At 57.9% G+C, this 26954-nt stretch overlaps 2 protein-coding genes across 2 annotated transcripts; both read right to left on the bottom strand.

Annotated features, from left to right (window-relative positions):
- Positions 1 to 6546: 6546 nt before the first annotated feature.
- On the bottom strand, positions 6547 to 10099 carry ADRA2B (adrenoceptor alpha 2B). Its single transcript, XM_036436074.2, has one exon. The coding sequence runs from the start codon at positions 9682 to 9684 to the stop codon at positions 8332 to 8334; it is 1353 nt and encodes a 450-aa protein (XP_036291967.1). The 5' UTR covers positions 9685 to 10099; the 3' UTR covers positions 6547 to 8331.
- A 5127-nt stretch (positions 10100 to 15226) lies between these two features.
- Positions 15227 to 26081, bottom strand: ASTL (astacin like metalloendopeptidase). Its single transcript, XM_036436075.2, has 9 exons — positions 25935 to 26081; positions 25178 to 25303; positions 22576 to 22637; positions 21216 to 21306; positions 20375 to 20492; positions 19489 to 19670; positions 17285 to 17366; positions 17044 to 17198; positions 15227 to 16560 (listed from the first exon to the last, which is right to left on the bottom strand). Exons 1-9 carry the CDS (start codon positions 25978 to 25980, stop codon positions 16058 to 16060), a joined length of 1365 nt encoding a protein of 454 aa, XP_036291968.1. The 5' UTR covers positions 25981 to 26081; the 3' UTR covers positions 15227 to 16057.
- Between the last annotated feature and the right edge of the window lie 873 nt (positions 26082 to 26954).

The raw sequence follows: 26954 nt of genomic DNA, 5'->3' as shown, positions 1-26954 counted from the left end.
CCACAACCGGGTCTGTCTTCCCAAGTGTCAAGTGTCATGTCACTGCTTCATCCCTCCATGCTCTGCAGACAAGGTGCAGAGGCCTCTCCCTGGCCCCTCCTCGCTCTAGAATGCAGGTGGTATTGGCTCTCAGAAGCCCTTCCAGCTGGCACTGAGCTTCATGCACTGAAGAGTCGGGGCAGAAAAGGCCCGGGTGCCCAGGCAGGTTCCAAACTGCTCATCCTGGACCAGCTGTCCATCCAGTGACTGCAGCCTAGATAGGCAGGGCAGAGAGCCTTGCTGGGGCAGCATCTGCCCACCTCCACTGTCCCCAGCAAGTCCTTTCAGGCTCCAAACTTGCACACTCCACTCAGCAGCCAAGGCTGTGCTGTGGGGAACTCACAGCCATCGGCCGTCTTCCCCAAGCCAACAGCCAACAGTTGTTGTCCAAGCTGCTTCTTGAGATTCTAACTGTCCACCCCACCCCCTCCACTCTTCCTCCCGCCCTGGGCTGAGTTCAAATAAATCTGGCTCTCTCCCCTCACCATGTTTCCAGGGTATGTTAGCAACCCTGGAGAGCGGTGTCAGGGCTGCAGGCCAGCCCTTTCCTTCTTACTACCTGCCAGGCACTGTCAGGCCTGAGCTACACAGTGTACAAGACAGCTGTCCTGCTGCTTACGGTTTATTAGGGATGAGGAGCAGACAGGTAAGTAAGACATCTAGCCTGCTAATTGGTGAAAAGTGCCAAGGAGAAAACTCACAGTAAAGAAGGGGGATAGGAGGTTGGCTGGGGAGGGTCCACATAAGGTGTGGGTGTCATGGTAACATTGATGGATGGGGCTTCAGAGCAGGCACTGCTGTGGGCGCTGTGCAGGTGGATAAACTCGGGGCTCAGACTCTGCTCCCGGAACAGGAGTCCTACATCTGTTCACGCCAGGTGATTGGACTCCCCAGTGGCAGAACAGGCAGCATAGGCAGACGAAATTGAACCATCCTCACCTGGCTTTACATACTCCTGAGGACATAAGACCTCCAGTGCCCTGCAGCCCTTCCTACTCTTCCAGCCCATCTCTGGCCCTGGTCAAGTGCTCTCCCAAGAAGCACCACACTCCCAGCCCTGCCATGCTGCCTGGCTTCGCCCCCAGCTGGCCCCGAGACCCCTCTCTGCTGACAACTGTGCATCTACATGCAATTTTCTCAGAATTCCCTAGGAGCTGACATTTGACAGCCTTCTGCCCTCTATGCAGTAGCACCACAGGGACCCTGGGGTCTCTGGACTCAGCCCTGTTTACACCCCAATGGCCCCCTCACACCAGGCTGGGCAGCCCTCTTCCCCCATAACCTCTGGGATTCAAGGCCAGGATTCTCCCTGGACTTGAGGGCAAATGGTCTTCATCTGGCACATGAGCTGCAGTTGTTAAGAATGCCTGCCCAGTGCTTTCTGCAGCTTAGTTGTAGCTCCCAGAGAGAGCTCTATGGTCCATTGCTGATGTCTGTCATGATTCAGTGGTAAGGTTGCTAGCACTAGTGTGCTGAATTTGACTTGTTTGCCTGAGCACCTTTGCCTCCCTGCCTGGTAGAAAGCCTGGCAGAAGCTCTGAGTGGGAGAGGCTTTGGATCCCTTGGAAGCCCAGGTGAGGGTAAGGGTTAGAGCAGATTCCGTACACAGGATGGGGCCATCTCCCAGGACCCAGAGTCCACCTCCTTCCAACAGCAAGTCAGAGGACACCTTGTAGAGGACTCGGACATCCAGAGAGTAATCAGAATGTCTCTGCTCTGTGGTGCCAACTCTGCACTCCACACTCCATCAGGATATCTTTCATATCATCTATCTCTTCATATACCTCTTCAATCTTTTTTAAAAATATATTTTTTATTGATTTCAGAGAAGGGAGAGGGAGAGGGAGAGAGAGAGGGAGAAACATCAATGATGTCAAGCACAGGCTGGCTCCTGCCAGACACCCTGGCCTCCCAACCTCTACAACACCCACTCCTTTCCCCCTGCCTTCCCCCCTCCTCCATTGCCCCACACAAGTTCCTTTCCCTGTTCCACCAGCTCCCAGCCTGCCTTGGGGGAATGAATGAATGTCTTTCAAGGTGACCCTTCTAAGGTTTCCACTACCTAGATTTCCCTGGGACACAGATGTCATGAGGAGGACAGGGATGTGGCTAATGGTGTTTGTTACTTAAGCCTGGGGCGGGCAGAGGAGGAATCCTGGTGGGCAGTGGGCAGTGGGGGGACTGCTTCCTGAAAAGCAGATCCGCTGGAAAAGGCCGAGGTGACTCGGTTTTCTCTCCTCTCTGTCCCTGCCCAGGGGCTCCTATGGCAGCACCCAGGACATGCCCCAGCCCAGCCCTTTCATCTGATGAGGAATTTGAAGCCCAGGGAGGGGAGGGGATTTGCCCAAGGTCATCCAGGAACTTGGTGGCCCTGCTGGGACCATGAGCCCAGTCTCTGGGCCCTGGCCAGTGCTTCTGAAACAAGAGGGAAATCCTTCCACCAGCCACCAGCCTTGTGCCCATTCTAATCTCACCTGCTAGGCCAGCAGTGGGAGGGGGTTTGCAGCTGGAATAGCTGTGCCAAACGGCACCTGTCAACCAACACCCAGGGGCCTGGTGGAGCCTGTGGCCTGCAACACCCCCGCCCAACCCTCTCCTGAACGAGGAGGGGAGGGCTGGGTCTAGCCCTTGCTGACCCCAGTGTCCAGGGACTCCCAGCAGCAGGCACAGGCAGCTCTCACGCTCCCTGCCTCGCAGCTGCGGCTGGGCTGGGGTGGGAACTGGACGTCACGGGGACACGGGCTCCGCACTGTCCCAGCCCAACCCTTTCTCCTCTTGAAGCAGCCCAGGTCCCCCTGGGTGGGAGGTAGGGGTAGTCCAAGTGAGTTCTGGGTCCTCTGAGAGTGGAGTGGCCCAGCCCCCAGGCCCAGAGGGACCCGGCCCTCCCCAGGGAAGTCAAGGGCAGGCCCCTAGGACTCTAGGCCAGGCTCAGCACCTCCCCAAACTGGCCTGCAAGAGGGCCAGGGCAGGGCCCCAAAGGGCGATATTGGGTCACAAATAGCCTCAACTTGCCAGAGACAAAGGCTCATTTGCAGTCTCCAGTCTTCCCGCCCCCTTGCCACCACAGTGGTCCACAAAGCCTGCAGGGCCAGGGCCATCCCAGAGAGAAGCAGACAGAGGGCCAGCAGGGACCGGAGGGGAGTCTCAGAGAAGGGGGAGAGGGTCACTGAGGACCTGGAAGTGGAAAGGCCGGGAGAGGGGAAGGGAGGGAGGGGAGAGAGGAACAAAGGGGCAGTGGAACCCCAGTGGAAGAGGGTGTGTGTTAAAAGGGGGTTGCCTCTCCCTTTGAAATTACTGCTAATCAATAGGTGACCGCAGGGCCAAGCCAAGGGCAGGAACCTTCCGCCAAGGACTGGGGAGGGTGTGAGGAGATCAGAGCCAGTGAGCCCTGGGGAGGCTGCAAGTTGACATCCAGCTCCTTCCAGCCCTGGCCTTCTGACAACAGCCTTCCCCACACCGCCGGACGGATGCGGGAGCATGCAGGATCCCAGAGTCTAATTTTAGCGTGTGCTCCCTGCCTCCCCTGCTAACAGTGAGCAGAGCCTGGGAGGGTGGGAACATCCTACCCCTGCCTGGGCCCTGCTCTGACGGAGGTGCCGACAAGCAGGGAGGTCACCCCCAAGCCCGAGTCTCTGCTGTCAGAGGCTTTGCTGGGCTGGGCGGGCTCAGAGCCAGCTCCCCATGCTGACGGGGCAGACCCCGAGGCCAGTGAGTGACACAGTTGGGTTAGATTGGGTGGATTTGTAATCCTGCCCCTGGATGACCTCTGACAAAGGCCCTCAACTTCCCTCAGCCTCAGTTTCCTCATCTTTGAAACTGGATAACAATGGCTCTGATCTCAAATGATACACGGCAGGCACTGGCCCTAATGATCTGGAGCTGCCACATCCCTCTCTCCTCTCCTCGCCCATCTCAGGCCCCAGACTGCCAGGTCCCTCCAGAGCGGGCCTGCCTCTGCGCGGAGGGTCAGCGGTGAAGAAAACAGCCCGTCCTGTCCAGGAGCCTGACTCAAGAATGACTAATTACTTCCCGGGATCTCAGCGGCTGGACCTTCCAGGAGGGGTTTGAGGTGGGGCAGAGATGGAGCATCAGGACGGAGATTCTCATGGGCAGAATGGGACACTGAGGCCCCAGGAGGGACCCAGCCTGCCAGGGGCAGCCAGACGGGTAGTGGCAGAAGCAGGTATGACCCTGGCCTCCCCACCACGATTTTCAGTGGCACAGAAGTCCCACCCCAGCACTCCTGCACACAGGCACCAGGCCCTGCAGCAGAGGCCCCATCCGGCACCCGGGCAGCAAAAGGTTGCCCACTACCACACCCTTCCCAGCCAGGAGCAACCCATTTGCAGGTGGCAGATGAGCAACCCCCTTCCCAGGACTCCCCCAAACACACAAGATGGAAGTCATGCAAAGGATTGGGAGGGAACAAGGGTCTGTTGAACCCCCAAGCCCCCCTCCACCTTGCGTCTCATTAGCAGGTCAGCTGGCCCTCCTGCCACAGTACCTTCTGAGCAGTGGGTCAGGGTGCCTCCTTCAAGAAAGCTCCAAAGGGGAGTTTCCAGCACCCCAGATTTCTCAGCAGCTGGCCTGAGGCAGGGGCAGGGCCTCAACACTGTTTGAAGAGTGTCCCCATTGACCATTGGCCTAAAAACCCTGATTCTTACAGAGTGAGGGCAGTAGTGGGGAGAGGTCTTCTCCATCGGTGCCTCCCATGCTTCTGTGGTCAGGGACCTCCCCAGAAGACGTGCTCACAGACCCTCAGAAGACTGCCACCCCTCTCTGCTGGCCACCTGTCCCCACCCTTACCTCCAGGCATTTGCTGGGGTAATTCCTGGAAGGAGCAGTCCTCCCCCCACACACTCCTATCTGTTGCTCTGAACCCATTTCACCAACCCACTAACCCTAAAACAGGTTTAGGGTACAATCAAAAGTAGGTGCTGCTCACACAGAAGAGCAGGAAGTAGTGCCTGAGAAGGAGGTCCTCTCTGGAGCCAGCAGTCCTGGGCTCCAGCTCAGGTGTACACATAGCCCTGGGCCAGTGCCGGGACTGCTCCTCAGGTACTGAGAACCGGGTTAGGTCCAAGGCAAGTCCTCTGTCTCTAGGCCTCAGTCTCTCCTTCAATAAAATGCAGTGGAAACCCTGTAAAACTCAGACATCGTGTGCCAGTGACAGACATGAGCAGTCAATCACAGCACTGCACCGGCTGAATCCAGCCCAGATGCAGCTCAGAATCCCCACACAGCCAGGCCACTGGATGAAAGTTGGTGCCAGAGATGGGACAACAATTTCTCAGCATCTGAATTTCATAGCTGTGATTTGGGCATCCAGCCTCAGTTTCCTCTTCTGAATAGTTGCCACACCAGCAAAGGGAGCTGATGTATTCCAAATGAGATGCCAAAGGTCCAGTTCCAGTGGGCCCTTTTTCTGCCACCATCTGGAGACTGGGAGGGAGCTCCTCCCCCAGACCCATGTGCCCGCCCCTTATAGACCCCAATCAGACAGAGTTCCAGAAAAGCAATGACTCAAGGGAACAGATGAACTGCTCTGATCTGCCCTAATCAGGCCTCGGGGCCCTGGCAGTGGGTGCAGGCTGGTGGGAAGGGCTGGGAGCTCCTCAGGGCAGAGCCTGGCTTTCTTGCTAAGCCCCAGCAGAGCTCCAGGTCCCCAAGTCCACCAGTGTTGGTGGACATATGGAGTCTCCCCTGGCAAAGGCTGTGCCCTTGGAAGTGTGAATCCTGGGTCACAGGTGAAGGGTGGCCCACACCTGGGCCTCCCTGTTCCTCCCTGGCACCTCCCTAACCAGCCCCATCTCCTGCTGGCCCTGCAGCCAACCTGCTGTGTGGGCCTGAGCTGCTCTCCCTGAGGTGAACCAGGAGGCCTGGAGGACTGGACTCCTGTGCACTGGGTGCTTTGGGGCTTCAGGTGCTTTTTCTGGAAATGAGGAGACTCCAGCTCAGACGTAGTGGCTGAATCTCAGCAAATCAGCTCCACTCACCTCCTGCCCTCGCTGGAGACAGCAGCTTACATTCCACAGAGGGCCCTGTTCTTCCTGCTCATGCCACGTGGGTGGTGTTCGATCACCTCTGCTGGCCCCACTCCTGCTCCTGACTGCCCAGCAAGGCCAGTTTCCTGCTGACTCTCAAGCTGTCAAATCCAGCACACAGCACCCTTTGCATGTGCTGTTTCCCTGCCTGAAACTCCTCCCTAGCTTGCCTCTGGGTATTCCTGCTCTTTCCCTGAGTCCCAGCCCAAAGGGCACCTCCTCTGGTAAGGCTCCCTTTCCTCCTTCCCCACGCAGCCAGCCTCAGGCTCCATGGCTATGTCTACCCTCACTGTCTTATAATGAGGAATAAGGGATGATTTGTGGACAAAGCAGCGGGCAGATGAGTGGGTACCAGCTGGCCACAGTCGGAGGAGGGCAGGGCATCTGGCCCATGCCAAGTCTGCTACAGGTAGCTGAGGAATAACTACGGCCGGCAGCCCTTGGGCAACGACGACACAGCATGCTTATTACAAAATATCTTTTATTGATAAAATAGCTCAGACCTTTAAAAAACATCTTCATATCACAATAAGGAGGCCACAGGCAACAGAATCATCTACTGAGACCAGTCAGCAGATATCACAAGTCAGCCCCTCCCTCAGGGCCACCTACCTACCCAGCCCTGCCCCAGGGCAGTGCCCTGGCCTCACACGGAAACTGAGGAACAAACTGAGGGACTCCCTTTGGTCTCCTCCATTCTCTCTAACCCAGAAAATACCCCTTGCACCCCTCGCACTCTGGCCATAGGGATGCCAACAGTCCCTGCTGCTTAGCCCACCCCAGTGATGACCCCACTGGCTTACTGTGGAAGTCAGGCACTCCTGTGGGGGCCCTGGGAACCATCCTTCACATGCTGCAAATTGTTCTGGGTTCAAGTGTCTGGGTTGGGGGCGGTGAGAACCAGGAGGAAGAGGCTCCTGATGCCCCATCAATGGGGAGAGCCACATGGCTGGGCTGGAGGTGGCCAGCCAACACTCATCCGCACCCATCCGAGGTGGGATCATTGGGGCCCATCTGGGCCTTAGAGCCCTGCCTGGCACTGAGCCGTGAGGCTCCCCCAGGTGTCCAGAGGGCCCTTGCTCACCTGCTTCAGCCCAGAATCCCTCCTGGGAGCTCTCTCACCTGGCACATGACATGGCTCTCATGTCAGACCATTCCCAGGATGTGGATATTTTTAGCTGTCTTGAGGAAACAATTTGCCTTCTTGATGACAAAAGACTTATCCCCCACAGAAAACGCTCTTGGTGTTGCAGGTGAAATGCCAAGTTGTCATGCAGCATAATAACTCAAACCTTTGTAGGCACAAGACACATTCTCAAAGAATTCCTTTAACTGAAATAGTGGTTCTGTCTGCCACCCCCCACTTCCAGTTTGGGGTAGGAATTCACCCACCCCAGGCTCAGAACTAAAGTCTATGGAAGGCGGGTGGTGGTAAACACAAAGTCGGGGCTTTCAGATCACCAAATAATCACATTTGCTGGGTCTCTAGGTTCCCCCATGGAGCTCAAAGCTTTGTGCAACGCCTTTCATCTCCCTGCAGCAGGTAGGCAGCAAGCTATTGTTGCCCTGGATTTTGCAGGGGTGGCTGCTAGGGAGCGGGAATGTCCTGTTGAGGCAGAGGCCAGGCCTGCAGAGCTGCGCCGCGTGGGACTCAGATCACAGCTTCTGCCTTCAAAGGAGCTACAAATCCAAAAGCAGGGGAAGGGGGAGAAGGGCCAGGGACAGTCAGCCTGCAAACCCTCACCCGGTGCCCAGTGGAAGCCACGGGTCCTCCATGGGGATGCATGGCCATCCTTGTTTCTGCCTCCTCCTCGGCCTCCCGGGGAGAATGGAAGGCTGGCTTCCTGCTCTTTACTGAGGAAGATGAAAAAGAAACAAAACACCACAAGCAAGTGGCCTGCCAGGGACCACAAGGCCCTCGAGGAAGTTTTCAGGGTTCTGGGGTTCCGGAAGGCCAGGCTCTATCCAAGTCTGACCTCAGCCGCACTCAGGAGGGCTCAGGCCTCCTCCTCCGCCTGCACTCAGGCAGGGCGTGGAGAAGACGTCCCCCCACCGCCAAGCCAGCAACAGGCTTAGCACAGACCCTGGGAACAGCACCCCTGCCCCTCCCCCTCCCAGGTGCTGCCTGCACTACCTGGGCAGAAACCGAACAGCCCTGTGCCTAGTTCACATAAAACAGGGCAGGAGGCAGTGTGGCCCTGGCACTACCTGGCATCAGCCCCATGAGGGCAGCAGGCAGGCGGTTGGCTCACCAGGCCGTCTGGGTCCACTGGCGGCAAAGGATCCTTCGGAAGGCACGGCGGAAGTCCTGGTTGAAGATGGTGTAGATGACAGGGTTTAGCAAGCTGTTGCAGTAGCCAATCCAGAAGAAGAAATGGAAAAGGCCTTGTGGCACCTTGCAGTGCTTTGGGCAGATGGCACCCAGGCTGTAGCTGAAGAAGAAGGGGAACCAGCAGAGCATGAAGGCGCCTATGACCACAGACAGCACGAAGGTGAACCGCTTCTCCCGGGTCAGCTGAGCCCGCCGCCGCCGCCGCCACCACTTCCCGCCTGCGGCGTCCATGCCCCTGCCCAGGAGCACCTGGCCCCGCAGGGTGGCCAGCACCCGGGAGCCCTGCGGCTGCTGCAGGGGTGGGCTGCAAGCTGAGGCAGGGGATACCGGCATGGCCTGAGGTCCACACTCCTCTTCCTCCTCCTCCTCCTCCTCCTCTTCAAATTCCTCCTCCGGAGATGCCCCACAAACACCTTCCTTTGGACCCTGGTCTGGGTGGGGAAGGGCAGGCCAGCTGGATGGCAAGGCTGGGTTCCCAGGGTCTTCAGCGGTCCCTCCCTGCTCCTTCTCCCCAGCGGGCTTAGGGTGCCCATTGGCCTCTTCAGAAGCAACCAAATGGGAGGCCAGGGTCGGCAGTTTGGCCGACGTTCCCCCAGGGACTGGGCAGGGCTGCTTAGATTCACCCTCCCCAGGACCCCTCCTGGCCCTGGGACCTCTGTGGTGGCTACGTCTAGCGATCAGGTAGATGCGCAGGTAGACGAGGATCATGATGAGGCAGGGTGCGAAGAAGGACCCGAAGCTGGAGGCCAGGATGTACCAGGTCTCTTGGTTGAGTTGGCATTGTGGGCGCCCGCGGAGCTGGGGGCCGGGGTCGCCCTTGTAGAGCAGCGGCGGCAGCGAGATGAAGGCTGCGATGAGCCACACGGTGAGGATGATGCACTTGATGCGGCGCGGGGTGCGCTTGGTGTTGTACTCCAGGGCGCGGCTCACCGCCCAGTAGCGGTCCAGGCTGATGGCGCACAGGTGCACGATGGACGAAGTGCAGAAGAGCACGTCGAGCGCCAGGTACACCTCGCACCACGCCTGCCCGAAGTACCAGTAGCCCAGCAGCTCGTTGGCCAGCGAGAACGGGATGATGAGCGTGGCCACCAGGATGTCGGCGGCAGCCAAGGACACCAGGAACAGGTTCTGCGGGGCGCGCAGCAAGCGGCTCGTCAGCACCGCCAGGATGACCAGTGCGTTGCCGAAGATGGTGAAGAGGATGAGGAAGGAGATGACCGCCGCGATGGCCGCGGTGGCCTGCACCGAGTAGGGCTTCTGGTAGTCCATGGTAGAGCTGGCCGGAGGGGGCGTTGCTTGCCCAGCGCAAGCACAGCGGGCGACAGTGTTGGCCCCCCAGCGCGGCCGGAGAAGCGAGGATTCCCCAGGGCCAGGCCAGTGGGGCCGGGAGGTTGGGGGGTCCTGGGACTAGGCACTGCTCCCCGACGTCCTCTTCCACCAGCGCCCGCGTCCGTCCCCGCAGTCCGCCCGGAGAAGTTTTCCAAGTTGTCCCGCTGCGTCCCCGCCCCACCGAGGGCTGGGGGGAAGCTGCGCCCTCCCCCTCGGAGGCCGCTGGACGTGCTCGGGGCGCGGGGCTCCCACGGGCTGCGGGGGTGTGCGCTGCCGGTCCTCAGAGGAGCCGCGGTGGGGGCTCGCGGGCTCGGGCCGGGAGCCGCGCCTGCAGGCAGCCAGCGTCCGCAGGCGAGTGGGGAGCGGAGTAGCGGTTGCGGGAGGGAGGAGACTGGAGGCGGGGGAGGAGGCGGGGCAGGTGCGGGGCGGGTCGCAGGCCGTGGCTGGGTGGAGGGGCGCCACAGCCTCGGGGGTGCTGGACTCCGCGTCGGCGCCCGCGCCCCTGCCCCTTCCTCCAGCTTCGAGCGCGGGGGTCCGAAGGGGCCCGCATCTGGGGTCTTTGGAAAGCTGGAGGGATGCTCTCGGGAGTGGCAAGTCGGTGTGACGGGAGCAGGGATGCTGCGCGAGCTTGGCCGCGGGCACCCAGGGGACCTCTCCCCTACGGGCTGCGGGGCTGAGGGAGGGGCGGGAGGCTAGGTCGGTGGGCTCGAGCTGATGACTGCTCCCATCGCCCGGAACCCCAAGGAGAGGGCGGATGGGTGTCGGGCGCCAGATAATAAGCCCAACGAGCCGCAACAACGCTGGTGCCCGAGAAAGAAGAAGCCTACGGAAGTGTTGGGGACGCCGAAGACTACCCCAAACCCTCTTCCTAAAGCGTTCTCAACCAGACTGGGCTCCGTCAGGCCTGCGAAGCCCAGGGAGGTGCCCGTGGCCGGGTGGCGAGCGCCCCCTGCCGCTGTCTACGGCGCACCGCGCCACCATGGCTCCGCGGCATCGGGATCGCTGAAAACGCTCCAAGCTGTGGAGCAAGCAAGTGCTCAGAGATTTATGGCTTCGGCTGTCCTGCTTCTCCTGCAGCTGCCTCGGTTTCCTCCATGAAGGGCAAAGAGGTAAGGGGACTCCAATCCCAGCAGCGTAGGCTTTTTGGGGGATTGGGGGCTCTGGGCAAGCTCAGCCCCTTGACCTGGAGGAAGAGGATGTCCTCCTGCCCAGAACAAGGACACTTGGTGGGGGTCTCAGGGGCAGCGTGGAGAGGAGCTTCCCTTGCTCCTTGTCCACTCTGGGCCCCTCTGGGGTGGCCCTGGGAAGAGGAGTTGGGGTAAAAAGAAATTTCTGACCAAGCACACACCCCACCCACCCCATCCTGGCTTCCAAGAGCTGTCGAGCCCTGCTCTTCCTCAAGCACCCTGCTCCTACCCACCCTCCCTGCGGCCACCACCCCCAGGGCCGCCTGGGCAGCCTTAGGGGTGCTCTTTACGCCGCTTTAGGAGCTCCTCATGCTGTCACTCCAGCCCGACCTGGAATCTCCAGCACACGGGGCTGCATGCCACCCTCTGTGTCTGTTTGCCTAGGGCAGTAGGGCTGTGTGGCGGGACCTCCTGAGCCAGCATGCCCCGGACCTTCCTCTCAGCTCCATCCTCGTGGGAGCAGGCGGTACGCTCTCTTGATGCCCACAGACAATGGCTCATCCCTACCCAGGCTCAGATGGGCGGCCCCCCAACCAGCAGCCATGTGGTAGGGACGTGGACGTGTGTTCCTCCTTGATCCTGGGCTATCCGCCTACCCAGCCCCTCTGTTAGGTGCAAGTGCCCACAGCCAAGTGGGTCTGGTGTTGTCTGGACTGGGCTCCAAGAGGGCAGCCAGCCTCTCTTGCCCTATCCAGAGGCAGGTTTCATGGACGCATCCTCCCCACTTGCTGGCCTGGGCAGGGCTGGACCTACAGTTGGCAGGGATGGAGAGGTCTCAGTGACCCCTTCCCCGAGGAAGGGCAGAGGGTGACTGTTGGAGTTGAAGGTGCGGCCACTGAAGCAAGTTCCTGCCTGTCCCATGGCTCCTGTCCGGGGCCGTGCAGTCTGAGGGCTCTGCTGGCCCAAAGGGGCTTGGGAAGGACCACTTCTCACCCTCACCAATCATACCCAAGCCAGGAGTCCAGACACTACCGCCCGCATCAGCCTTTGTCTCCAGCCCATTTTTTTATAAAGCCAGGTTCACAGCAGGAGCTGAGGCCAGAGCTGCTCTACTCCCTCCCCTGACCCACGCAAGCCCCCCTCAGGGTTCTCACCTGGGCTTTCCTGAAGGGGCTCCAGCTCTACCCAACACCAGGCCCTGCTGGGAACCAGCCTGGGTGGAGACAGCCAGGGACAGTCTACAAGCACCCATGAGGCTCAGGCACCACCCCATGCTCTGTGTCACCTGCATAAGTCTGGCTTAGGAGGCAGCTGGGCCTTTATATAACTGGATTCCTGCTCCTCTTTGCAGCTCTCCATCTCCCCCACACACACTTTCCGGTGCCTGTTCCATCCAGCCATGCTTGAATCAGAGCCTCGGGCCACAGCAGGCTTCCTTCAAGTAGACCTGACTTTCCCTTGCCATCCTGTTCCACCAGGCAGGATTCAGGCCCAGACCTACAGCCCGCCAGCAGCAGGAGCTGCCTAGCACAGGGACTGGTCAGGCTTCCTGGGACTTTTCTCCCAAGACCACCCTGTCTGACCCAACCTCACCTCTTCCCACCCCACCAGGCTATGTACATGTTGGTCCCTGGACATGCCCTGAGCTCCTACATCTCCAATCCTTTCCAGGCTGTTTGCTCTGTCAGAAACACTCTCCTCACCCTTTCCCCTGTGCTTGGTGGGTCCCCCTCTCTCTTTAAGGTACACTCACCTGTCACCACTCTCTCAGACAGAAAAAGGTACCCTATTGTCCAAGTTCATTAATTCCATGCACACAGCACCTCTGTCATGCTCAGAGCACTGTACTGAGATGGCGGCCAATGGATATATTGCATCACTCCCTCCATCAGAACAGACATCTCTTCTGTCCCCAATATATGGCTAAGCTTGTTGGTGACAGGCAATGGCACAGATATCAATGGATGACATACACATCAGCCTTTCTCGGATAAGTAGAGCGCCCACATGAAGGTGCCCTCGAGGGATGTCCTTGGAAAGAGGGGCCCTGGGGGAAAGGTGACCTGGTACCATGTTTCCCAAGGGAGGCAGACATTGTTCAGTCCCAGCTGTGAGAGTGCAGCAAGAGCTGTGCCGTCTTAGCTAGAGGCTCTGAAGCCACTTCTGCAGCCTGAGCGGCAAGACTGGGCCCGGTGCTCCCAGGCCAGGGCTCCAGCCATTCCGGGCCCAGCAGGGTGAGCGCCTGAAGCCCAGCTGTTCAAGTCCCTGGGACTCTTCTCCCCAGCCCACCCTGTCTGACCCAACCTCACCCTTTCCCAGGCCCTTGAGCAGTGCCCTCTAATGTCAGTCATCCTCCTTCCTCCTTTACACTCACCTAACAAACCCCAACCCTGGTCAGAAGTAAATCATCCTCCACTTTCTGCCTTTGACCAAGTGGCTGCCCTTTCCGGAGCAGAACACTCACTGTATCGACTGCCTTGCTTTCAACTTGCAACCACACATCTCCAGACTTTCCTAGAGCTGGGCTCCCCTCTTCAGAATTGGCTTTGCTTTCACTCTCCTCACCCCCCACTCCCGCCAAGCTGTGACTTTGCCTCCCACTCAGGAGAAAGTGGAAGCCATTAGGCTGTCAGCCCACGTGCTCCCTGCCCACTCATTCCAGTCTAACAGCCCCAGACTTAACACCCATTTCCCTGAGCTTTGCCTCCCTCCTCGGTCCTCAGTGCTGTCAGGGTACCCTCACCCCTGCACCCATCGCAGGTGTAGGTTCCTTCACCTCCATCACACACTCAAAAGCACCCACCTCTGCCCATCCCACAGCCCCCTGGCTCTTGCTTGTGCAACTGCAGTGCTTCCAGCTGTTCTCCATGATCCCATCCATTTCTGAGAGCATCCAGAATGGCTTTTTAAATATTAAACCAGATATTATCACTCCCCTTCTTAGCAGCTGCTCCTGCTGCTCTTGGATAAAACCCTCCTTCTGACTGGCCTGGCCCTGTCTGCTCCCTGCTCTTCATTTCCCATTCACTCCGGCCTGACAGCCCCTCCTCTTCCTGGCTCAGGTCTTTGTACCGGCTTCTCTTTCCCCAGATTATCACAGGGTAGCCTCATCCTGTCATTCAGGTCTCAGAGATGCCAACACCCTACAGGAATGCTGCCCTCCTCCATCACTTACAATCCCAAGTGCTTTCTTACCTGCCTGCGGACCTTCCATCCCTCTCCCCACCCCTGAATAAACTCCATGAGAACAGAAACCCTGCCTTGCTTACCATGCTGTTCCCAGTGCCTCTAACTGAACCTGCCTGACACCTAATTCATAATAGATGTGTGGACCGAGTGAATGAAGTGGTGAGTGAGCCCACATAGCCATGTGGTTGGGGATTGGGGAACAGGCCACAGACCCTGGGGTGGAGTGGCTAGCCACCTGCTCTAATTAACACCCCAGAGCCCCACACATACCACACCCCCATGCTGGAGCTCCAGGGTCCGAGCCAGGGCTGGACCCACAGACAGGATGGGGCTTGTGAAACAGGTCTGGGCCCAGAGCTGGCCTGGGCAATGGGCTGTGGTGAGAGGTGGCCTCCCAGGGAAGGACATGGCAAGGACAGCTTTATCCCTGATCACTCCCAAAGAGGAGGGGCACTCTTCGCCTTCCACATCCCACCAGCCCCACCTCACTCGCTGAAGTGTGCACATTCTGAGACCAAAGCCACATATTAATGGAGGCCTGTGATGGGAAGCCTCAGAGCTGGGAGGACCTCAAGGGCACAAAGCATGTCACCTCCTCCATGTGACCATGGGGGAAAGCCAGCCCAGAGCCAGAGGCCACCAGGCTGAGGCAGTCACTCATTTCTCTGACAAACAAGGCACTACAGGTGCAGGTCTAGCTTAGGGTTGGCCCAAAGACTTAGCTTAGGGTGCTCCCAGGGGAGCGGTCCCTCTGCTAGGGCCATGGCCAGAGCCCCCAGCCGCCCACTCTAAACTCACTCAGATACCTGTCCATTCTGGAGTAAGTGGACAGCATTTCCCCACATGAGCCTTCTCCAAAGCTAATGCCGGAGATCAGAGTCCTGTTCGGTCTCAGAAAATCCTTGATCCAAGAGAAACTGAGGGCAGGGGCTCTAGTGCCCTGTGAGCCCACATGTCCCCTGAGATGGGCAAAGGCTGAACCTCAGCCTCAGTCTCCCCCCCCCCCCGCCCCAGAAAATTGGTATGACCACCTGAGGGCCCACCCAGGGCAGTGAGGTACAAAGGCACTCGTGGGGGGGGTGGGGGGGGAGACGGAGTTGTTTGGGAGGAGGGGAGCTCGTGGGGAGGTAATCAATACAGATCAGTGCCCACCCCTGGAGCAAATACCCAACTTTATTTCTGCCTCCCAGAACATCCGAGGTGCTGGCCCTCCTGGGACAGGGCATGGGCTTTTATTCCCTCCCACCCTGAGCCACAGGAAGTGCCACCAGGGGGCTCCTGGCTGTTTCCAGGCATCCCTGGAGGTGCTCTTCGCTCCAAGACAGCCCTCACCAGAGGGGCCAGGAGCTGAGGAAGAGAGTGAGCTTGGCTGACTTGCCCGCCCCTCTCCACCTTTCAGGGCCTCTGGGGAGACAAGGCTCCAGGAACAGCAACGCAGGCTGGAAAGGAGCTTTGAGTCCTATGTTCAGAGCCCTCATGTTCTTGGTGACTTCCCACTGTGTAGTCCTGTAGGGCCCCCACCTCTTCCTCATCTCCCTCTGGGCGACAACCCTGACTCTGGAGCCTGAGCTGGGGGGGGAGGCGGGGGGAGGATGGGCTCTGAAACCCTCCCGAGAGCAGGCTGGAGGCTGAGGTGCAGGCCAGCATTCCTAGCAGACAGGAAGCTGCTCCCACAGTCCCAGCCACGTGACTCCCCTCCAGGCTTGGCCCGAGGGAGAGGGGCCAGTACTGGTAGTCCATGCTGGGGGGCTGGGCCTCAGCTCCACAGGACTTCCTCAGCCTTGAAGGAAGCCTAGAATCTTCCTCCTCACCCCTTCAGTCCCCTGGCCCTAGAGAATATCACCTACAGTCCCAGCATCCTCCAGGACTGAGGGAGACATAAGAGCAGGCAGAGCCAGGCACCCCCAACAGGCCTGCGTCCCCTGACAGACCTTTGTCCCCAGGAGCCTCGGGAGAACATGGTATGGAAGGAAGGGGCAGAAGGAGAGGCTTGGGTCTCAGACAGGGAGGTCAGTCTGGGGCTGGAAGACAGGAGTATCACCTAGAGAGGCCAAGGGTTGTTTGGCCCAGCTGCTCCGGACAGAAGATGCTCTTCCCACTTGGGGACAGAAGCCACAGGCTTGATCTCTGGGTGTCTCCAGGAAGTTCCCCAGAGCTGGTTTTCCCCAAACAGCCCAGATAGGCGCTGGCTGGTCTTCTGGAGATGGCACTAGGGGCATAGTGGACATGTGGGCCTGCGGGGACCACTCCAGGGCCCCCCCAGGAGCAGCTGAGCCAGACCGTGAGCTTGCGGAGGACGCTGAGGTCTGAGGCCTCCTTGCGGAGGCCTCCACACCAGACTTGCCCAGGACGGAGGGCTCCCACTCCAGCGGGCTTTCTCCAGCCCTGGGGTCACTGGGGCTGGAGCTCCTGGACTCTGCCAGCAATGCCTCCAGCAGCCGCTGCAGGCGTGGTCCAGGGGCAGCAGTGGGGCTCCCATCGATGCCATGGGCCTGGAACTCTGGAGCAGGAGAGACAGAAGGTCATGTCCCAGAACCAGAGGGAGAAAGTGTGGGTCCGGCCTTGGAGAGCCAGAGCCGCCTTCAGCTCTATCCATAGGGATACAAGGCTCCTCTCTAGGACATAACCCACCATGCCCCTGCTGAAGCGTTCAAGTTTTTCTATTTACTTTAAGTCTCAGGTACATCCGGAGTTTCTTTGTGCGTGATATGAGTTAATACTTCATATTTTTTGAATGGACAACTGGTTATCTTAGCCCCTGGTTGCCTCGCCCTGCTGACCTCTGCAACCTCAGCTCCCACGGCACACACACCCCCCCCCCTCCCCTCATTGACAGCTCCTCAGTACAGGGACCTTCTCCGGGCTCCTCTGGCCCTAGAGCCCTAGAGAATGTCACCTCCAGTCCCAGCATCCTCCAGGGCTGAGGGAGACACAGGAGCAGGCAGAGACAGGCATCTCCAAGAGGCCTGTTCCTGTCACTCACCTCTTCCCTGGGGGCTGGGGTCATTTGGGCTGCAGTCATAAAACCGGAGGATGCGTGTGATGTCCGAGGCACTCAGGTTCCGTCGCTGGCCGATGTGGACACTGGGGTCCCAGAGTGGCATGATGGTGGGCAGCCCGCTGCGGCTGAAGGCGAGCCTGGAACCCAGCAGGCAGAATCTGAGTCTGGATCCCAACAGGGCTGCCAGGCAGTGCGGACGGAGAAGAGGAGGAAAGGGACTCACCTCCCATAGTGCAGCACAGATGTGTAGTCATAGGGCACCAGCATGTTGCTGCTCCGAGACTTAATGAAGTTGATTTCAAAGCCTGAAAAGGCATTTATCAGTGGGGAAAGAGAACAGGTGGGGGCGGGGTGGTGAATAGGGGGCTTCTGGGACTTTATAAGCTACTTAATTAAGCTGAGGGATTCAAAACTACTGCTGAATGTGCTTCTTTCTGCCCCCCTTTCCTTCCCCCCCCCCCACTCCTACTGATCCCCGCTTACTACCCCATCCTAGGAGTAGCTTATAGCACTTTTCGCCTGTCCTCCTCATCTCCAGCTCCCCTGTATAAAGTAGTCTGTAACCTACAGCTTCCATGAAGCACTAGCTCTCACAGAGCCTTGGATGCCCCCTACCCACCAGGTGGAGTGCCCCTAGACAGTGCTTATTTATTCCTTTTAAAAAACCCTTCCGTTATTAAACAATTTGGAATAGGCAATATAGTCATCTGGTTCAAAAATAAAAAAATTTTAGGTATACACTGTCTCCCCGTCCACCCATTTCTGAGTTCCCCATGTCTCCGCTCCCACAGCTAATTACTGTGAGCAGTTTGCATATCCTAGCAGCCTGTGTTCTGTTACATATTAACTATCAATAAATGCAAATAGTCTCATTTTTTACAATTCTTAAGCAATTTTCCCACTAGGGTAGCTGGTGCTTTCACCTGTTTTATTGTTAGGAAACAACACTAATAAACTCAAGAGCTGTTTCTTATCTCATTCATTTCTGCTTTTACCTTCATTAATTCCTCCTGCTTCCCTTTATTTTTCTTAGCTTACACTGAAATGCTTCCTTTGCTCTATTCCATTGATAGAAGTATGCCTTGCCTGAGCTGTGAGCTGTTGGTTCTGATGCATCTTTATGATTTTTTTCTCTTAAAATTCCACCATTTCTTTAACCCCAGAGATAAGAGAAAGGCTTGCTATTTGTTTTTTGTTTTTTAAACTTTAATTTCCAAGTAGGTTTGATTGGTTATTAGTTTCTACTTTCTATTTTATATAATGACAAAATGTTTAACTTTAACTTTTTCAAATTGGAAGTGTTATTGCTGTCATAGGGTATGTTTTCACAAGTATCCCATGGACACTTGGAAGGTTATAGTCTCTGTTTCCAGGGTAGGGTCGTGTCGTGTCCCCCCCCCCCCCCCACTTCCCTAGACTAATTCTGCTCTCCAGTCTCCATGCCCCAGGGCACCCTTCTCTAGGACTCCATGGTGCTGGTCTAGGCACCCACATGCCCAACCCCACAGTGCCCTATGACTGCGCATCGTGCTGCACTGTGGGAGGTGGCGCTCACTTCAGAAGCCCTCTACTTGCAGAAAGCCTTCTGATTCCTCTCCTCTTCTCCCACCCCCCAAAACCAAACCCCCGACCATCATCCACTCTACTCCCACCCCCCAAAACCAAACCCCCAACCTTCATCCACTCTACTCCCACACCCCAAACCAAACCCCTGACAATGCATCCCCTCTACTCCCACCCCCCAAAACCAAACCCCCGACCATCATCCACTCTGCTCCCACCCCCCAAACCAAATCCCTGACCATGCATCCCCTCTGCTCCCTTCCCCATCTCTATTCCTCTATCTCCTGAATTAGGCCATCCTCCCACGAGGTTAGACACCCCGCCCCCCCATGCCTGGGATCAAACCCCCGGTACCCAGCATGGTTCCAAGAACACAGGCCATCTGTACAGTGGCCCACTCCCCAGACCGCCTCCCATGCTTCCTCAGCCCTACATGCCCCCAGTACCCCCTCACAGCACTGCCCTTGGTCACCCGCATCTGTCACTGAACATACACAGCCATTACCTCCAGGCCTCTGCTTGGCTCAGCCCCGCCCCCACCCACATGGCTGTGTGCATGAGCAATGCTAGTTGGGTGTACAGTGAATAAGGTCCATAGGATAGTAGCAGCCCATCCTCAGGTAACTGATGGTGTCCATGAGGAGAAATGGTGGTGCCCCAACTCAAGCAAGACTACGGATGGGCAAGTGAAGATTTAGAACCCAGAACAGCAGCATCTGGGCCACCTCCCAGGTCTCAGAGAGGTAGGGAGATGGACAACCTCTTCCAAATAGCCAGGGAACTCCTCAGACACTGGCCCACACCAGTGGCCCGCTCTCTCCATGGACTCCTAGACCCACGTGGCTTGTGCACCACCTGGCTTACCTGGGAGGATCTCATTCCAGTTGACACGAATATAACGGTCCCGGTCAGCCCGTGAATGCTCATGCCAGAAGCCCAGCACATGCATGAGCTCATGCAGGACAATGCCTGGGCCCTTCTGGAGACAGGTGGGTGCCAAGGATACCACCTGCATCCCTCCACTGCGCCCCACGCCAGAGAAGCACCTGCAGGGCCATGAGAGTGAGCTGGGTAGGCACCGGTCCAGAGAGAGCTAGACAGAACCGGCCCTTCCCCTCCTCCCTAGTTAAGGAATGAATGAGACCAACATGGGCCAGGGCTGTTCCTAAGTTCCTTCACCGCCTGGCCTTCTGTGAAATGGATGCACTGAGCTCCCTTACCAGCCTGGGTTGCAAAGAGGAGGTAGGAACTGATAATAACGGTAATAGAAGCAGCTCACTGAGTGAATGGGCCCACACAGGGTACCCCGGATCAAAGCTACCACACATTAGCTTAGATCCCCGACAAGCTAGGAAACAGCATGCCCCTCTTTCAGGAGAAGGCAGAAGAGGCTCTGAAGCCAGGGGACTCCAGCTCTTGCATTGCAAAACTTGTCCCGGGGCCAAGCCTGTGCCACCAGACCTGCACTCACCCACCAGCCCGTGAGGTCTCCTAGGGATGAAGGCTACATACAGAGGGTCAAGCACCAAACTCCCTCCCTCCCCACTTCCTGCCCTGCGCACTATAGGCCCAGCTCACATTGGGCAAGTCGCTTAATGAACAGAGGTATTTGGACCTGGGCGGTCGGGCCCAGAAATAGGTTTTAGAGAATGACTTAGTTCATTCCAGGCTGAACACAGAATAAAGCTGAGGAACTCACCCTGCATGCACACTCACATGCACATGCATGCACACACCCAGGAGCACTTACCCAGACACGGGGATGATGGAGATGAAGTCTCTCTGGCCACGGTAGGCCACAAACCGGATGCATGTGAAACGTTCAAACTCAGCAAACGCCTGCAGGATGACCTTGCGGCTGGGCTCATCTGGGGAGGGGACACCTGGCTGAACACCCAGACAAGCCCCCAGAACCCTCCTGCCCCCTGCAAGTCTGCCTGCAGGGCAGGAAACAGCCTCGAGTCACTCCAAACGTGGAGTGTCACGGAAAGGCAGCGTGATGAGGGGAAGAAAGCTGGGCTCCACTCGGAACATGGCTTGTATGATCTTGGGTCGGTCACTGTCCTCTGGGCCACTTGGTCTCAAAATGGATCAGAGTGTCCCAAATACACCTTCCCACCAGCTTTCTAGGATCTTAACTCACCCCCAGCCCCAGCTCAGGAGGCCCTAGGAATAAAAGGACTTCTGAGACTATGAGGTTTTTCTGTTTGTTTTATTACTTTGTTGGTTACTTTTTGTTTTATATCCCACATATGAGTGACCAAATCATTTTGGTCTCGCTTATTTACTTAGCATGTTACTCTCAAGATCCATCCATGTTGTTGCAAATACAAGATTTCATCTTTATCGTGGCTGGGTAGTACTCCATTGTATACACTAGTGTGTACCACATCTTCCTTCCTCAAAAAGGAGGGGCCTTTGGGGGAGGGCCCTCTGGGTGGTGCTGGGAGAGGGGCTTGGGCCTGTAGAGGAAGTGGAGAAAACCCAGGGAGGAGCACAGGCTGCACTGGGGATAGGGGTGGATGGGGCGGAGCCGGGAGGGGAGGGGAGGGTCCAGGAGGGGTGGCACTGGGCTCCCAGTGCTCACTCACCATACTTCCTGGAGAGCAGAAAGGGGACCTCCACCACACCCCTGTTTTTGGGCCACTTGTTGTTTGTAGCCGACAGCAGGCGGAAAGGACTCTGAGGACAGAGGACATTAACTCAGGGACCTCTGGGGACACAGACCAGCCAAGCTTCCTGCCACCAAGAGGGACACACCTCAGGGCACAAGAGCCCTAAAGATATGAGCGGCAGGACACGGGCATGTGAGGGCGGGAGGCCATTAGAGATGGGGCAGAAGCTGGGCTTCAGCTATGTGAACTTCGGTGCACATAACACAGAACTTGCTACCAATTCTATCAAGCCAATAAAGCACTCAACTCTGGAGAGGTTGGCTAGGAGTCCCAGCACCCTCCCCCACTGCACCCCACCCCACACCCTCCCTCTCCTGGTGCTGGTGCTCGGGGAGCACAGCAGCTCCCAAGCACCCTGAGTGTGCAGTGGGGAGATGGGGCAGCCCCTTCCCTCTCCTCCCCCGCCTGATTCTAATGCACTCCCTTGGCCTCGGCAACTCTCCGCTTTTCGTCCACCAACCTAAACCCTTTGAAGCACAGGTTTCACAGCATCTGGCATGTCCTGCCCCACAGGCCAGAGGCTTTACTGGATTCTGTTCTTACTCCAGGCACTCCCTGGGGAATGGGGGACAGGGGCCTCGCCTTGGGCTACCTGCCTGGCCCTGGCCCTGGGTTCCTAGCCAGCCAGCCCAGCCAGTCTCATGCCGCACCACTTGCAGGCAGCCTCCAAGCCATAGAACAGCCTTACTCTCACCAGGTTACTGCCCCATTCTGGAGCCTCTGTCATCACCGTCTCCTAAAAGATGGCAGTGCTCTCATAAACACAGAGCGCTTCCTTCCCCACTGGCTAGTCCCCCCACAATCCTGCCCCCATTCCCATCCCTCCTGCTCCCTTTCTGACTCTGCTGCCACCCCCTGCCATGACGATGTCTGCTTTACTTCTTGTTCTGTCTTCCCCAGACCACCACCACCTCCCACAGCCTTACCAGCCACTTTGCCAACCTGTGCTCAGCTCTCCCCTCACCCCAGTACTTCCTGAGCATCTCCCCTGGACAGGGTACCAAGCTGGGTCTTGAGGGCTCAAACCCCCTCCTTCAGGGAGCCCTCCCAGCCTACCACCATTCCAGATGTTACCCTTTCTTCCCATTCAGGCTGGCTCTTCCTAAGAGAACCTTCACTCTGACTTTGGCAAGAAAGGGTGTCTACCAAGCTATGAGCAACAAAGAGATCCCTCCCATGTCACTGCCCTCCCCCCACGACACCTGGGGGTGAGAGGGGGTTCAAAAGCATCTATCATTATCTGTGAGGTTACTTATACTAGCTCCCACTCACTCACCGGCCGGAGGATGTCTCCCTCAAGGAGGAAACTGCTCTCCGGAGTTTCCTCAGGGATGAGCTCTGGGAAGGAAGGGAGAGAGAGAGGTGTGTGGGCCCAGGCCCCCAGAGCACGTGCTTTAGGGACAGCATCTCAGAGGCCGTGGCTGGCAGAAGAAGCTGCCCCGGGTTTGTTCCTCCAACTCTGGGCACCGAGGCTCTTCTTCCCTGGGCCTCGGGCAAGTTGGGTAGATCCTGTGAGCCACCTTCTACGAAAATGAGATGCTTCTCAGCCTGATGAAGGCTTCTCAGCCTTGCCCAAAGGCAGTCCATGGCTCCCATGATGGCCACAAGCCAGTACCAACTCCTGCCTCCTGGGTCAGAGGCCCTCCGCTGTCAGGAGGCAGTCTTTCTTCCAGTGTCTCCATCACCCCCGCCCAGCCACATCCCTCAGACCATGCCCTGGGCTCTGTCCCACCTCCTCCCCATCGAATTCCTGCCCCTCTAATCCCTGCTCCCCTGTGTGGTATTCAGGACCTTTGCAGTGACAAGTGACAGAAATTCCAGCCCACACCTCTTAGGAGGAGGGTGAATACTGGCTCTCTCCCGCTCCCCGATCCAGCTTGTCTCTCCTTTCTTCTCCTCCATTTCTGCCGCAGCTGCAGCCCTTCTCCACAGCCTCTTTCCCCACATCTAAGCCCCATGAGGACTCCTGGAGGAGGGCCTGAGGCTGGGTTCCCTAGAAGAGCCAAAGCCAGGAGCCAGCTGGCAACAATTTCCAATTCTGAGTAACCGGCGAGGGAGCATGCTGGGGAGAAATGGCTCAGCTGGAGGGTAGCCTCAGCCTGACCCTGAGACAGGCCAGGGAGCCAGGACAGGTGGACTAGGGAAACTGAGACAGCTGAACAAACTGAGCAGTTCACAACAGAGCCAGAGGATACCTCCCTAGACATAGCATGTAGGCCTCAGTTGTATTTCAGCTCCAGACCCAGAAAAGCAGCAAAGCCAGGTGGGTGACACGAGGACCAGCTACAATGACTATCCACGCCCTGCCCTGACACTGACCCATCAGTGAAGACCACGACCCCCGAGGAACACACCTAGGAAACTGATGAATAATCTGCTAAAACCCTCCCCTAAAATTCCAGCCTATGAGAAAGATGAAGCCTAAGACAAAGGTCCCCACTGTGCTCTCCCTCTGGGGAGCAGCCCCGCCATCCCCTTTTCCCTCTTCTTCTACCACTTCCTCCCCCGAGGGCACGCATCTCCTAAACGCTAAGGGACCCCATGAGACTTGCAACCTGGGGAGCGATGGGCAGCAACAGCTCGTCGCAAGCTCATCCCAAGGCCCCCTTTTTCTGACTTCCCAGAGAGCTAGGGCAGCCCAGCCTAGGCTCTCCTGTTGCCTCTTCCATACTAAGCCCTTTCTTGTTTTACTGTCCCCAGCTTTAATAAACATTCCTTCACTGCTAGCTGGACTTGTGCTGGGAAATGTTTGCTGGGAAATGTTTGCTGCACGAAGACAAAAACCCACACACTATGGGCAGGCCCTAGGCAGACCCGCCAAGGGCCAGGTTCACCTTCCCGGTAACCATCCAGCAGAGCTCTGGGCCCCCGTGGCGCCGTGGACTTGTCCCGCCTTAAGGCAGGGGCCACATGCATGCACCCGTGAGTCACTGTGGGCCCCCAGGCAGTGGAGGGCAGCTTCCCAACATCCCTGGCCAAAGGCCTTCAGCTGCGAGGCCTCAGCAGCCAGCATTCCCGGCAGCTGGGACCGTGTGCTTCCGGCTGCTAATGGAGGCTCATTGAAATGCTGCCCAGGCAGCCAGCAATACCCTGTTTCCCCGAAAATAAGACAGTGTCTTATATTAATTTTTTCTCCCAAAGTTGCGCTAGGTCTTATTTTCAGGGGATGTCTTATTTTCGGGGAAACAGGGTAGTAGCAAAAAGCTTTCTCCATGGAATCTAAAAACTGATGCCAGGGAAGCCTCCATGTGGGTCTTGCCACCCCCAGACAGGTCAGGGTCACCAGAGGCAGTGCCCTGCCCTGCTCCTGCTCAGCAGTGCCGGTGCTCCAAATCGGCTCACAGAAAGAAGGGGGCAGCCCACACATGACTTCCTCATCCGCAGAGTCTCACCCCCCAGGGCAAGGTCACCATTCCCCTGGAGAAAACTTCCAACATCTGGACCCTCATCGGTATTTCTCCAGCGTGGTCCCAGGACATCGCGTCCTCCTTCTCCTCCTGAGACCCCAGACAGGGAGGCCCTGGCCTCATGCCTCTTCGCTCTGTATCCCCAGCCCATCCCCTCACACCTGCAGGCCATGCTGCACCAGGTGGCCCACATGTTTGCCAACATCGCTAATGACGGAGCTGGACACCAAACAGAGAGAGCCCACACTTCTGTTCGGCCATTCACAAATCCTGTGCGTCCCCGCTTCTGTAAAGGTAGCCCCCAAGGAGAAGTTACAGGAAGCCGGTTGGGGAAGTTGCAGGGAGAACCGCTACTTCCCTAGAGCCCTCGAGTGGGTGCGCTTCCTCTCAGCGTCTCTGCCCAGCTGAGCTGTCAGCACAGTCTCCCCACACCCCGCTGCACCCTTCCCCCCTCAAGACATGTGCCCTCACCTTGATTAATCGCAGGGATGTCCTTGTCCCAAGACGTCTGGGCTCCCTCAGGGGTGAGGCCTTCTGAGAACCTGCTCCCACAGGCTCCCGGACAGCTGGCGGCCAGGGGCGCTCCTAGGATCAAACCTGGCCCAGACATACATGGGCCCACGCGCCCCCATGTGGGAGAGGTGTCAGGACGTGGGAGGGGATGGGTGACCCTCCCTTCACAAGGGAGGCCTCCAGCAGGCAGTCCTGGGAGCCTGCCTGGCCACACCTCTCAGCCCCCGCCAGTGCCCAGGCCTAGACAGCTTTGAGGAAGGGGCTCCCTGAGCTGGACCAACTCCGGCTACAAAAGGCAGACCTTGCTCAAGAATATGTGGGTGTCTGAGGTGGGGGGACAGCAGGAAGGAGGGACAGGGACAAAGCTCAGGCTGCAACACTGGAGGCAGGTGTGTGTGGGCCAGCCTCAGATGCTACCCTACAACTCCCTTCTCAGCCCAGGCCTCTGGAAATCAGGCTCAGCCCCGGCAAGCCTCACCAGGCCAGCAGAACTAGGCTTCTGGAGTGCCACACCTGCCAGGCAGGCCTCTGCTCCAGGCTCTTCAGGAGGCCTCCCCATGGGGGCCCTGGAGTTGACTTAGGAATATCCCTGGAGAGCCCACTCTTGAGCCATTCAAACCAACTCAGAGCCTGGCAGGCTCCACCCACACCCTCCTGTCTCTGCCCAGCACTCTGCAAACTGAAGCCCAAGCAGGAGGGTGAGGCAGCCGCTTACCTGGCAAAGAGAGCAGACCCAGCATCCAAGGCCAGAAGCCCCCCATGCTTGTGCTGTCTGTGGTGGGCCCACTGAGCCTCAGCAAGCTGGAGCTGGAACCCAGGCCGGAGGAGGCAAATTAATTAGGGCCAAGTCACCCACCCTTAAATAGCAGCTTCTCCCGCCCCCACCTTCAGCTTCTCCCCAACCAATTCCACCTGTAGCCCCTCCCCCAACCAACTTCACCTGCAGCCCCTCCCATCCTGCCTGAGCTCCCCACCTCCAGCCTCTGGACCCTCCTCAGATCCTTCCTGCCTGGCTAAAGCGGACCAGAAGCCAGGTACAAGGCACCCTGGGGGAGGCGTCCCGCTGGTGGTGTGCCTCTGCTGAGGTGCCCTCTCACCACCAGGGGGCAGAGAATCACCAAAGAAAGACGGTGAGGCCCAGCATAGGAGGGACCTCATCCTCCAGCCCAGGGAGACCCTTTCCCCAGCCTGCCTGTGCTCAGATGTGGGAAAGCTGCGTGAGACGAGAGGCTCCCCCGTCTATCGGTGGAAGGAGGGAAAGTTCACACACATACAGAAAGGGGACAAGCACAGGAACCAGGGAAAGTTCACACGCTGGATGCCTGCTGTGGTCTGCCCTGGGGGAGGGGGAGCCTCTTGGATACCTAGATCCGCACACAGAGGTGCATCATCGCCATTCCTCCCCACTCCACAGGTTCAAAAGCTAAGCTGCTTGCCCCTATTCCTGCACCTCAGAACCCCCTTAGTCTTTCAAGAGGCCCATCCTATGTGGTCGTCACTGCACTTAGATCCTGCCAGCAGAGGATTTGGGGACTCCAGTGAAGAGAAGCCACAGAACCAAAGATGCCAGGTGTGGTCCTAAGCACCTCTCGGCATCCTGCTGTGCCTGGAGCCCAGGTCTCTCATAAGAATGGGACTGGGCCATCGGGAGACGTGATGAGGACAGAGGTCCCCACTGCCAGGCGGGATACCAGCACATAGAGCCGATCCTTCAGATGAGAGTGCTCGCTAGGGA

The sequence above is a fragment of the Pipistrellus kuhlii genome, unplaced genomic scaffold (assembly GCF_014108245.1).
Source record: "Pipistrellus kuhlii isolate mPipKuh1 unplaced genomic scaffold, mPipKuh1.p scaffold_m20_p_13, whole genome shotgun sequence".
Taxonomy (NCBI): Eukaryota; Metazoa; Chordata; class Mammalia; order Chiroptera; family Vespertilionidae; genus Pipistrellus; species Pipistrellus kuhlii.
This window is presented reverse-complemented; position numbering and strand designations above follow the sequence as displayed.